General features: G+C 42.7%; 1 protein-coding gene across 8 annotated transcripts in view; it reads left to right on the forward strand.

Annotated features, from left to right (window-relative positions):
• Positions 1 to 3084: 3084 nt before the first annotated feature.
• Positions 3085 to 12249, forward strand: part of LOC140205846 (BTB/POZ domain-containing protein 19-like) — a 190241-nt gene continuing 181076 nt past the window's right edge. For all 8 annotated transcript variants that reach the window (XM_072273624.1, XM_072273627.1, XM_072273626.1 and 5 more), the window contains exon 1: positions 3085 to 3347. In XM_072273624.1, the coding sequence (XP_072129725.1) occupies positions 3256 to 3347 (92 nt within the window). In that variant the 5' untranslated portion in view covers positions 3085 to 3255. The remainder of the gene's footprint in view (positions 3348 to 12249) is intronic.

Genomic DNA, 12249 nt, shown 5'->3' on the forward strand with positions numbered 1-12249 from the left:
ACCAGTACACCACATGAAGGCAAGCAGTCTTGATCTATTGGTGCTGCTCTGGGCAACTTGCCATCAGCACAGGTCTCCAAGGTGATAGCTACAACTCTGTGGCAATCTTTCTGAACAATATTAATTTTTGTCAAAGTCCAAGTCCAATTGAATATAAATTTTATCACAATGTTTCTAACATATTTGACTGAAGGCCCATCTTTTTCTTTCAGTCCTTCAAATCACTACTAATTGTCTGTCCTTGGCTGTTTTAGGGAAGTCTCGAAACACTTAATTCCTAAGCTGACATTATTTCCATATATTTGTAGTCAATTTTTCCCAGATCTTCATTAATGATGAAACTACAAGCTATGAGAAGATTAAAATGTAAATATATTTAATGCCTTCTTCTGCAGAATTCACAAGCCTCTGCCTCATTGGTTCGTTAGAGCCAGAACATTCCACGCAGGACTGTGTAGAATACAAAACGCACCTAAGTGATTGTTCAGACATTGTCCTAGTGAGGAGTGTTGGTAGATTATTCACTTATGACAGTGCCTGGTCACGGCATGATACACATGATACATTATCGTCAAGATATTAATACTGCTATACCCAAGTGCATTTCATCCACTCCCATCTTTGGATTCCTTATTTGTCCTATAATTTTCTTTAGCTTTTTACCATTGTTCCTTTTGTCATTTAACATCTCCTGTCTTGAACCCACTGATAAGTTTTATTTTGTTCTTTCCTCCCCCAGCCTTTTTCTGCATCGTACAACTCGCTTTATCTGCAATCTGCTGAAAAGTCATTATTCTCATTCTTTACCCATAGATACTGCCTGGCTTGCTGAATCTTTCCAGGATCTTCTGTGTTTTATTTCAGATTTACAGAATTCACATTATTTTGTTTTCCACATAATGTTTAATTTTCAGAAACTAGCCATTAGCACTCAGTAATTATGGCCAACTGGAATCTGAATGTGCTGTAGGCAAGTGTATCGTACTGAGAAATTGTACTGTGCTTTTGCCATTGCATTTTGTTGAACAGAGAGACCTGAAATCATGTTAATTTGGTTGTGTTATTTTAATTAGACCATTCACAAAGGTAATAGATACTGAGCATTAATAGGCATCTAATTTTAATGGACTATTATGGGTGATAGAGTTTGCGAGTTTGTGTGTTTTGAACATCAGTCAGAAAATTATAATTCAAAACAGGATCTTTAAATCTATTTTTTTACTTTCTAAAGAACAATTTTCCTGTTATAGCACTGAAAACTGGTAACACAATAAAGGTAATATTTAATTTTCTAAAATACGCAATGCTAAACAATAATATTATCTGCATTGACATACCCATCATTTGCAGCAGGCTCTATTTGTATCATCATCACGTGTTCCCTCTCCATGGGCAACAGGGCACAAACATTTGCTGTGTGAGCAAACCTTCCGGAGAAGGTGTGATGGTGCTGTACAATGTGATACATATCAAAATAAATTAATTCACAGCCAGTTGATTCCCCAGTGGTGAAATCAGACTTAATTTTGCCAATGGAAAGGAGGAGCACAATAAAATCACTCCCCGAGTAGCACCCAGGCCACTCTTTTTCCCTCTTCTACCTTCTAGACGAAGACACAGAAGCTGCATGTCCACTCTCAAGGGCAGCCTTTTATGAAATTAGAGTTGGTTTGTTATTGTAACATGTACTGAAGTACAGCGAAAAATTTATTTTGCATACTGTTCGCATAGATGAATTTATTACACAGTGCATTGATGTCATACCAGGTAAAACAATTGACAGAATGCAGAAAGTACGGTGCAGGTACACAATAGGTGCAAGGTCATAAATGTTCAAGAGGTCATCTTATTGTATTAAGGAACCATTCAGTAGTCTATAATGGTGGGATAGAAGCTGTGCTTGAATCTGGTGATACGTGCATCCAAGGTGTTGTATCCTGCCCAATGGGAAGACAGCATGTTTGGGGTGGGTGGAATCTTTCATTATGCTGGCTGCTTTACCAAGGCAGCAAGAGGTGGAAGGAGGGAGGGGAGGCTGTTTTCCATGAGGTACTGAGCTGTGCTGACAATTTTGAACAGCTTTTGCAGTCACGAGCAGTTGCTATGTCAAAGCCAGAAAGGATGCTTCCTATGGTGCGTAGATAAAATTCGGTGAAGGTCAAATCCGACATGCCAACTTTTCTTTCACCTCTTGAGGAGGTACAAGTTCTGGTGCATTTTCTTGCCCGTGGCATCAATGTGGTTGAACAAGACGGGCTAATTCACTCCTAGGAACTTGAAACTCTCCACCCTCTTGTCCTCAGCACAGTTGACGCAGACAGGAACACGAACGCCACCTCCCATTCTGAAATCAATGACAAGCTTGTTTGTTTTTCTGACACCGAGGGAAAGGTTGTTGTCATGACAACACGTTGCTAAGCTGTCTATCTCCTTCCTGTATTCCAACTCATCATCATATGAGATAAAGCCCACTTCGGCGGTGTCACCTGCAAACTTGTCGGTGGAGATAGAGCATAATCTGGCCACACCGACATGAGTGTATGGCAAGTAGAGTAGTGGACTGAGAGCCCTTAAACTTTGACATGAATGAATCACCTCTTTCACTTCATCTTCCACTGATGCTGCTACGTTCCCCAACCCTTAATTCTACCTCTTCCGTTATTGTCACTTTATCATTTATTTTTACATTAATTATGTTTGTATTAGTTACTACACTTTACACCATTCAGCTGTTTTGTTTGCCACTCTATTTATTGTTATATTTATTTTTGCCGTGTATATTGTTAACTCTGTGAGTTTTACAGCAGCAGCAAAGAATTCCATTGCACTCTAGTGTATGTGATAATAAACTAATACGAATCCGATTGTATAATGTCAAGGTGGACTCCCAAATAGTGGTTCTGGGAAAAACTGCCTCGCTCGTCATAAATAAAGCTTGCATTTGTGCAAACAGGGTTTTATTCAAAAGTTTGCGCCTAAATCAGCAGTCTCCCATTGACATATTGATTGCTACTCATTTAAATTGCGAGTTGTATTCTTTACAGAAAAGTTTCACTTGTTGCTTTCTCGCCAGTCATATTCCAACTTAGTTTCCTTTCTCTGATTTTCTCCCTGTCTGCATCTGTTCTTCTTCTATTTCCTTTTCTTGTTTTCTTTCTCCTTTAACCTTCTTTCCCTGTTATCTCATTTCCCCTCTGCCCGCTAGCCAAGTGCAGCCTGCCCCGAGACCGCGGTTCCAGCCGCCGCCACGAAAACATGTCCGGACAGGTTCAGCCCACTTGCTTATGGGGAAACCTCGCCTCCTTCGCCGCCGACATGAGGAAAATGATTAACGCGCCCGAGTTCAGGTGAGAGCGCCTGCGGGAAGCAGGAAACACCGGGGATTGGAAAAAGGGCTGTAGGCCTCTTTCACACATACACATACCGAAAGCCGGCATTTGCAAATAATTACTGGGATTTTTGTTATGAAAGTTTCGCTTCAGGAAGAATAAACCAGCGGCCATTTGAATAGTTTAACACAATTTAAGACAGACTTCCCGGAGCCACCAACATAAATTAAGAATTAACAATAAAAGTGCTTTAATACACACACACAAACGTCAAGCATCTTGCGATGTTTTATCTTCGTCATACACACTATTTCATTAGAGGTTACGGCATTATGATTTACGAAGTATTTCATTAGCTGTGAAATGCTTCGATATCCGGGGCTCTGCAATTTACTCGATAAGAGCATATTTTTTCTGATTCGAATCTTTAACTGAAGAGACAAATGCAGAGTACCCATTCTGTTTTGTTTAAGAAAACTGTGGTACTGGGAATTTCCAAGCAACCCGGGTCCTGCAGCCAACCTCCTTCTAAAGTGCCCAGTAAGTGCCAGAGTGTCCGTCCACGTTGGGTGACCGTCTACATCTTGAGGGTCTGTAGGAAAGAAAATTGAAATGAAAACCACCGAAGAATTCAGGTGACAAGAATAGCAGAAGACTGAGACTTGATCAGTGCGTAAATGTCAGATGCAGTCTTGGGGAAAAATAAGGGAGAGTTGCATTTTACATTCCACTTTCAATCATCCTGAAGCATTTATGGCCGATGAAATACTTTTTAAGTTTAACCTAATATAGAAGAAGCAGCAACCAGTTTATATACACCGGACTAACAAATGATCCGTTTTAGTAATCTTAGGCATTCACTTGGGCATTTTTAGTGATCATAGGCATTTCCTTTCATTGTAGATCTTTTGGGATCTGGGGTGATTAATGAAAGCTATGTCAGATAGACAGATAGTGGCAAAGAAGGGACAGATGGAACTCTGTTTACATAAAATCTATGTGCAGCCATTGGAGCATTGGAGGAACAAAGCAGTCAGTTCCATTCCAGCCTTTACTTGGCAATTTGAGGTTGTGCCAGTAGTTCCCATAAATTACCCATTTTTTTTTCAACAAGGTTTTGAGGAATCAAAGAAACCTTTCCTTGGCATAGAAATCGCTAAGGCATCAGAGGATGAGGACCATTGCAGGTGAAGGGGAACAATATTAATTGGCTTAGTGGGCTGACGGTGTTATTTCGGTGCTGTACAACTCTAGGATACTTGCTATGATGGAGATCACAGTAGAGTGCTTGTTTTGCCATTCTGGTCAGACATGTGGACTGTCCACTATGGTTACCTGAAAGGTCAGGTATGGTTTTTTGAGTCATACAGCATGGAACAGGCCCATCAACCCATTATGTCTTTGCCGGCCATTAGCCATCATCTATACCAGGGATTCCCAACCTTTTTAAGCCATAGACCATTACTATTAAGCAAGGGGTCCATACACCCCAGGATGGGAATCCCTGATCTATACTAATCCTATTTCTCCTCTCTTAACCTATGGACTTCTGTCCATGGTGTTTCAGGTGCTCATATTATACCTTTTAAATATTATGTACCTGCTTCCACCATCTCTCGAGCACTGCAGGTTTCAAGCCAGCCTCAGGGTAAACAAATCAAAGGTTTCAAAGATACATTTAATGTCAGAGAAATGTATACAATATGCATCCTGAAATGCTTTTTCTTCGCAACCATCCACGAAAACAGAGGAGTGCCCCCAAAGAATGAACGGCATTTAAATGTTAGAACCCCAAAGTTCCCCCTACCTCCCCTCCCATGCATAAGCGGCAGCAAGCAACGATCCCCCTCCCCCCACCAGCAAAGAAAAGCATCGGCACCCACCATCAAGCACTCAAGCATGAGCAAAGCAACAGCAAAGACACAGACTCGCAGTACTCCAAAGACTACTTGTTCACCCGATATTCACCATACCACAGGCGCGCTCTCTCTCTCTCTCTCCCTAATAAAGGAGAAAGATATGTCTCCATTTCACAGCGAGAGGGGAGACATAACAAACAACTGGCTGGTTACGATGTTAAAAGTCCGTTGCGTCGCTTTTTCAGAGCTCTGTGCCTAAAGATCTTGGGACTCTGGGCACATAGCCTTAGATCTTTCATCTCCCACGACACACCAATCTCCTGCCCAGACACCGACCTTTGATCTGCCCATCTCCAGAGCCACGTGATCTTGGCCCTCTGAAGGCAAGCTGAGCTCTTAGGCCGAGCCCTTGGCATGCCAAATAATGGCCAGTTGTGAAATCCCAAGGGGGGGTCCTATTCCTGTAAAGAACTGTAGTCAGCATGTAACTCCAGGTCAGGATCTTCAAAAGAACCCTGAAAGGGAAAAAATAGAGATATTAAAGATGGAAATAGAGCTGTTTCCGAAAATAGAAGCAAAGGAGTTGCCATTAAGTGCCATTAATCCTTCTAAGCTCATCCTCCTTGTTGTGGACAGAGTGTGTGGACAAATTCTTAAATTCTTTCTAAATCTCTTATGCCTTTTATGAACATGCCCTTTTCTTATAGACTCTGTTAGTGGGAAAATTTTCTATTTATCTTATCTATCCTAACCATGTTCCCCAAAATGTTCTTTACCTCAGTGACTTACAACCCTGAATCCCCAGGTCATAAATTCATAGAATTATAGAGCACAGAAACAGGTCCTTTGGCATAAATCAACCAAGATGTTTATACTAGCTAGTTCAATTTACCTGCTTTTGGCCCCCATCCCTCTAAACATTTTCTATCCATGTACCCGTTCGAATGTCCTTTAAGCATTGTAATCATACCTGTCTCTACAGCTTCCACTTGCAGTTTGTTCCATTATAAATGCTATCCTTTGTATGTTGCCCCTCAGGTCCCTTTTAAATCTTGCCCCTTTCACCTTGAATTTGACTTCCAGGTTTAGGCACTTCAAGCCTTCAGTCCTGGTAATATCCTTATTCATTGTGGTTTTTTTAGTTTGATCAAAGTACACTGCCCCACATTTTGCAGGATTGAATTCCATCTGCCTTTTCTCTGCCCACCTTTGTATTGGTTTGTAATGGGAAATAAGCAGCAGTGTCATGGAACATATAGAGATTAAAGAGGAGGAGGTGCTTGCTGCCTTACAGTGAATAAAGGTAGATAAATCCCCCGGGGCTGACATGATATTTCCTCGGACCTTGAGAGAGACTAGTGTAGAAATTGCAGGGGCCCTGGCAGAAATACTTAAAATGTCCTTAGCTGCAGGTATGGTGCCGGAGGATTGGAGGGTAGTTCATGTTGTTCCGTTGTTTAAAAAAGGCTCCAAAAGTAAACCAGGTAATTACAGGCTGGTGAGCCTGACATCAGTAGTAGGTAAATTATTGGAAGGTGTTCTGAGAGATCGGATATACAAGTATTTGGACAGCCAAGGGCTGATTAAGGATGGTCAGCATGGCTTTATGCGTGGTAGATTGTGTTTAACGAATCTTGTAGAGTTTTTTGAGGAGGTTACCAAGAAAGTAGATGAAGGAAAGGCTGTAAATGTTGTCTACATGGACTTTAGTAAGGTCTTTGACAAGGTCCCACATGGGAGGTTAGTTCAGAAGGTTCAGACACTAGGTATCCATGGAGAGGATGTAAACTGGATTTGAAATTGGCTGTGTGGGAGAAGGCAGAGAGTGGTAGTGGATGATTGCTTATCAGACTGGAGGCCTGTGACTGGTGGTGTGCTTCAAGGATCTGTGCTGGGGCCATTGTTGTTTGTTGTCTATATCAATGATCTAGATAATAATGTGGTAAATTGGATCAGCAAGTTTGCAGATGACACTAAGATTGGAGGCGTTGTGGACAGCGAGGAAGGCTTTCAATGCTTGCAGAGGGATCTGGACCAACTGGAAAGATGGGCCAGAAAATGGCAGATGGAATTTAATGCAGACAAGTGTGAGGTGTTGCATTTTGGAAGGGCAAATCAAGGTAGGACATACACAGTAAAAGGTAGGGCACTGAGGAGTGCGGAGGAACAAAGAGATCTGGGAGTTCAGATACATAATTCCCTAAAAGTGGCGTCACAGGTAGACAGAGTTGTAAAGAAGGCTTTTGTCATCCTGGCATTCATAAATCAAAGTACTGAGTATAGGAGTTGGGATGTTATGAGGAGGTTGTATAAGACATTGAGGCCAAATTTGGAGTACTGTGTGTAGTTCTGGTCACCTAACTTTAGGAAAGACACCAATAAGATTGAAAGAGTGCAGAGAAGATTTACTAGGATGTTGCCGGGTCTTCAGGAGTTGAGTTATAGGGAAAGATTGAACAGGTTAGGACTTTATTCTTTGGAGCGTAGAAGAATGAGGGGAGATTTGATAGAGGTTTACAAAATTATGCGGGGTATAGATAGAGTAAATGTGAATAGGCTCTTTCCAGTTAGATTAGGAGAGATAAATACAAGAGAACATGGCTTTTGGATGAAAGGGGAAAGGTCTAGGGGGAACTTCTTCACTTCAGAGAGTGGTGGGAGTGTGGAACGAGCTGCCATCTGACGTGGTAAATGCGGGCTCACTCTTAAGTTTTAAGAATAAATTGGGTAGATACATGGATGGGAAAGGTCTGGAGGGTTATGGACTGGATGCAGGTCAATCGGACTAGTGGAATAAAGTTTTGGCACAGACTAGAAGGGCCGAATGGCCTGTTTTCTGTGCTGTATTGTTCTATGGTTTGTTTGTTTTTGTCAAGTGTACTAAGATACAGTGAAAAAAGCTTGTTTGTGGGCTACCCGGACAGGTTATAAGTACATTTAGTTAGTGAAAAGAAAACAGAATGCAGTGTTGCAGCCACAGAGAAAATGCAGTGCAAGTAAAGAAATAAAAGTGCAAGGCCTGCAACAAAGTGAGAAATTCACCCTTTGTGTAAGAGAGGCCTGTTCAGGAATTTGATGGCAGCAGGATCGAAGCCTGGTACATGCTTTCCAGCTTCTGTCCATTCCACGCAATGGGAGAGGGTGGATTAAGTTGGGTGGTAGGAGAGGTCCTTGATTGTGTTGGCTGTTTTCATGAGGCAGCAGGAAGTGTAGGCAGAATCATGTGAGGGAAGGCTATTTGTGCGATGATCTGGGCCATGTTTACAACTCTCTGAAACTTCTTGTGGTCTTTGGTGGAGCAGTTGCCATACCAGGTGTGGTGCATCTGGATAGAATGGTTTCTTTTGGCGCATCTGTAAAAATGGGTAAGGATCATTGGGACGTGCCAAATTTTCTTAGACCACTGAGGAAGTCCGGTAATAGTTTGAGTAATATTCCTCCATAGCTGAAGACAGTCCTTCTCATTATCAATATAACCACCAATCTGTGTATCATCTACAAGCTTGTTAGTCATCCCTCCCACACTCACACCCAGAACGTTAGTATAGCTAGATGCTGAGCAGTGTAAAATTGCCCGTATGCTTTCAACCAATCAGGAAATAACTTTCAACCATTGGCTTCTATCATCAAGCCAATTTCAGATCCAATTTGGCAAGTTACCCTGAACCAGCCTTGCTGAAGTGTACATAGACCATGTCAATTGCACCACCCTCTTTGGTATGCTCAGTCACCTGCTTAAAAAATTCAATCAAGTTACTCAGACAGGATCCCCCTTTACAAAGACACATTTTACTTTGCTAAGTTCCCTACAACAGCTATTATACTCCCTGGCTTATCATTATCTGCTTTACTATTACTTCCCATATTGAATAAGGTTAAAAATTTGCTGTCTTCCAGTCATCTGTCACCTCATTTGTGGCTAGAGAAGATTTCAGTCAGGGCTCCAGCAATCTCCTTCCTTCCCTCCCACTTCTACTTGGGATATATCTCATCTGGCCTTCAACCTGGGGATTTATGCACCTTTAAGCCTGCTAAGATATAACTCCTCCTTTTCAATGGTAACTTGCTCTAGAATTCCAACATCCTCCTCCGTGAATTCTCCACAATTGCTTCCTCATTCTGACTACAGATGACAAATATCCATTTAAGACCTAGACTATGTTTTTCACCTTCAGACCTAGTTCTAAATGTTTTTAAAATAAGGAATGATAAATAACATGATAAATAAGAGCCATCTGGCCTGTCGAGCCTGATCTGCTATTCAATAGGATCATGGCGGATCTAGCCATGGACTCCATTCCACCTTCCCCATTACCCTTAATTCCCCTACAATGCAAAAATCTATCCAACCTTTTCTTAAATATATTTACTAAGGTAGCCTCCACTGCTTCACTAGGCAGAGAATTGCACAGATTCACCACTCTCTGGGAAAACCGGAAACAAGAGAAAATCTGCAGATGCTGGAAATCCAAGCAACACACATAAAATGCTGGAGGAACTCAGCAGACTAGGCAGCATTTATGGAGAAGAGTACAGTGGACGTTTTAGGCCGAAACCCTTCAGCAGGACTGGAGAAAAAAAGCTGAGGAGAAGACTTGAAAGGTGAGGGTAGGGGAGAGAGAAACGCCAGGCGATAGGTGAAACTTGGAGGGGGAGGGATGAAGCAAAGAGCTAGGAAGTTGATTGGTGCAAAAAACAGAAGGCCATGGAAGAAAGAAGAAAGGCGGGGAGGGAGGGAGGGGAAGAAAGGCTTTTCATTCCAGAACGAAGGAGCTGTCCTGATTTTTCAAAGAAAGGAGCTTCCCTTCCTCCACTATCAACGCTGCCCTCAACCACATCTCTTACACTTAACGCACGTCTGCTCTTACCCCATACTCCTGCCGTGCTACCTGGGATAGGGTTCCTCTTGTTCTCACCTACCACCCCACCAGCCTCAGCGTCCAGCACATAATTCTCCGAAATTTTTACTACCTCCATCTGGATCCCACCACCAAACACATCTTTCCCTTCTCCCCCCACTTTCTGCTTTCGGCAGGGATCGCTCCCTACGTGACTCCCTTGTCCGTTCATCCCTCCCCGCTGATCTCCTCCTGGAATTTACCCTTGCAAGCGGAACAAGTGCTTCATCTGCCCCTACACCTCCTCCCTCACTACCATTCAGGGCCCCAAACAGTCCTTCCTGGTGAGTTGACACTTCACCTGTGAGTCTGTTGGAGTCATATACTGCGTTCGGTGTTACTGGTGGGGCCTCTTGTATATTGGTGAAACCCTTTGTTGACTGGGAGACTGCTTTGCTGAGCATCTGTGCTCCATCTGCCAGAACAAGCGGGATCTCCTGTGACCACCCATTTTAATTTCACCTCCCATTTCCATTCTGATATGTCCATCCATGGCCTCCTCTACTGTCGTGATGAGGGCATACCTAGGCTGGAGGAACAACACCTTGTATTCCGTTTCGGTAGCCTCCAACCTGATAACATGAACATCGCTTTCTCAAACTTCTGGTAATGCCCCCCACCACTCCACCCTCCCCTTCTCCATTTCCCATCCTCTTTTCCCTCTCTCACCTCATCTCCTTGTCCGCCCATTGCCTCCCTCTGGTGCTCCTTCCCCCTTTTTCTTTCTTCCATGGCCTTCTGTCTCTTTCACCTATCAACTTCCTAGCTCTTTACTTCATCCCTGCCCCTCCAGGTTTCACCTATCACCTGGTAGTTCTCTCTCCCCTCCCTCCACCTTTTAAATCTACTCCTCAGTTATTTTCTCCAGTCCTGCCAAAGGGCCCCCCCCCCAAAAAACATCAACTGTACTTTTTTTCCATAGATGCTGCCTGGCCTGCTGAGTTCCTCCAACATTTTTTGTGTGTGTCTGGGAAAAGCAGTTCTTCCTCAACTCTGTCCTAAGTCTACTCCCCGGAATTTTGAGGCTATCTCCCCTAGTTCTAGTCTCACCAACCTGTGGAAACAACTTTCCTGCCTCTATCTTATCTATCCCTTTCAAAACTTAATGTTTCTATAAGATCTCCTCTCATTCTTCTGAATTCCAGTGAGTACAGTCCCAGGAGACTCAATCTCTCCTCATAGTCTAATCCCCTCCTCTCTGGAATCAACCTGGTGAACCTCCTCTGCACCGCCTCCAAAGCCAGTATATCCTTCCTCAAGTAAGGAGACCAAAGCTGCATGCAGTACTCCAGGTGTGACCTCATCAGTACCCTGTACAGTTGCAGCATAACCTCCCTGCTCTTAAACTCAGTCCCTCGAGCAATGGAGGCCAACATTCCATTTGCCTTCTTGACAGCCTGCTGTACCTGCAAACCAACCTTTTGTGATTCATGCACTAGCATTCCCAAGTCCCTCTGCACAGCAGCATGCTGCAATTATTTTACCATTTAAATAATAATCTGCTCTTCCATTTTTCCTTACAAGATGGATGAACTCGCATTTACCAACAGTGTACTCCATCTACCAGACCCTTGCCCACTCACTTAACTTATCTATATCTCTTTGCAGACTTTCTGTATCTTCTGCACAATTTGCTTTTCTACTTAATTTAGTGTCATCAGCAAACTTAGACACACTACACTTAGTCCCCTCTTCCAGATTGTTAATGCATATTATGACCAATTGAGTGCCCAGCACTGACCCCTGCAGCACATCGCTCACCACTGATTGCCAACCAGAGTAATACCCATGTATCCCAACTCTCGGCCTTCTATCAGTTAACCAATCCTCTATCCATGCTAACACATCACTCCCAATTCTATGCCTCCTTATCTTATGGGTAAGTCTTTTATGCGGCACTTTATTGAACGCCTTCTGGAAATCCAAGTAAATAACGTCCATCTGTTCCGCTCTATCCACTGCGCTTGTTATAGAATCAGAATCAGGTTTATTATCACCGGCATGTGATGTGAAATTTGTTAACTTAGTAGCAGCAGTTCAATGCAATACATAATAGAGAGGGAAAAAAATAAAATAACAATAATAATAAATAAATAAGTAAATCTTGTTCGGTATACTTTATACAGTATGCATATACTGAATAAATTAAAAATCGTGCAAGAA

Source organism: Mobula birostris, chromosome 12, assembly GCF_030028105.1.
Source record: "Mobula birostris isolate sMobBir1 chromosome 12, sMobBir1.hap1, whole genome shotgun sequence".
In the NCBI taxonomy this organism is placed as follows: Eukaryota; Metazoa; Chordata; class Chondrichthyes; order Myliobatiformes; family Myliobatidae; genus Mobula; species Mobula birostris.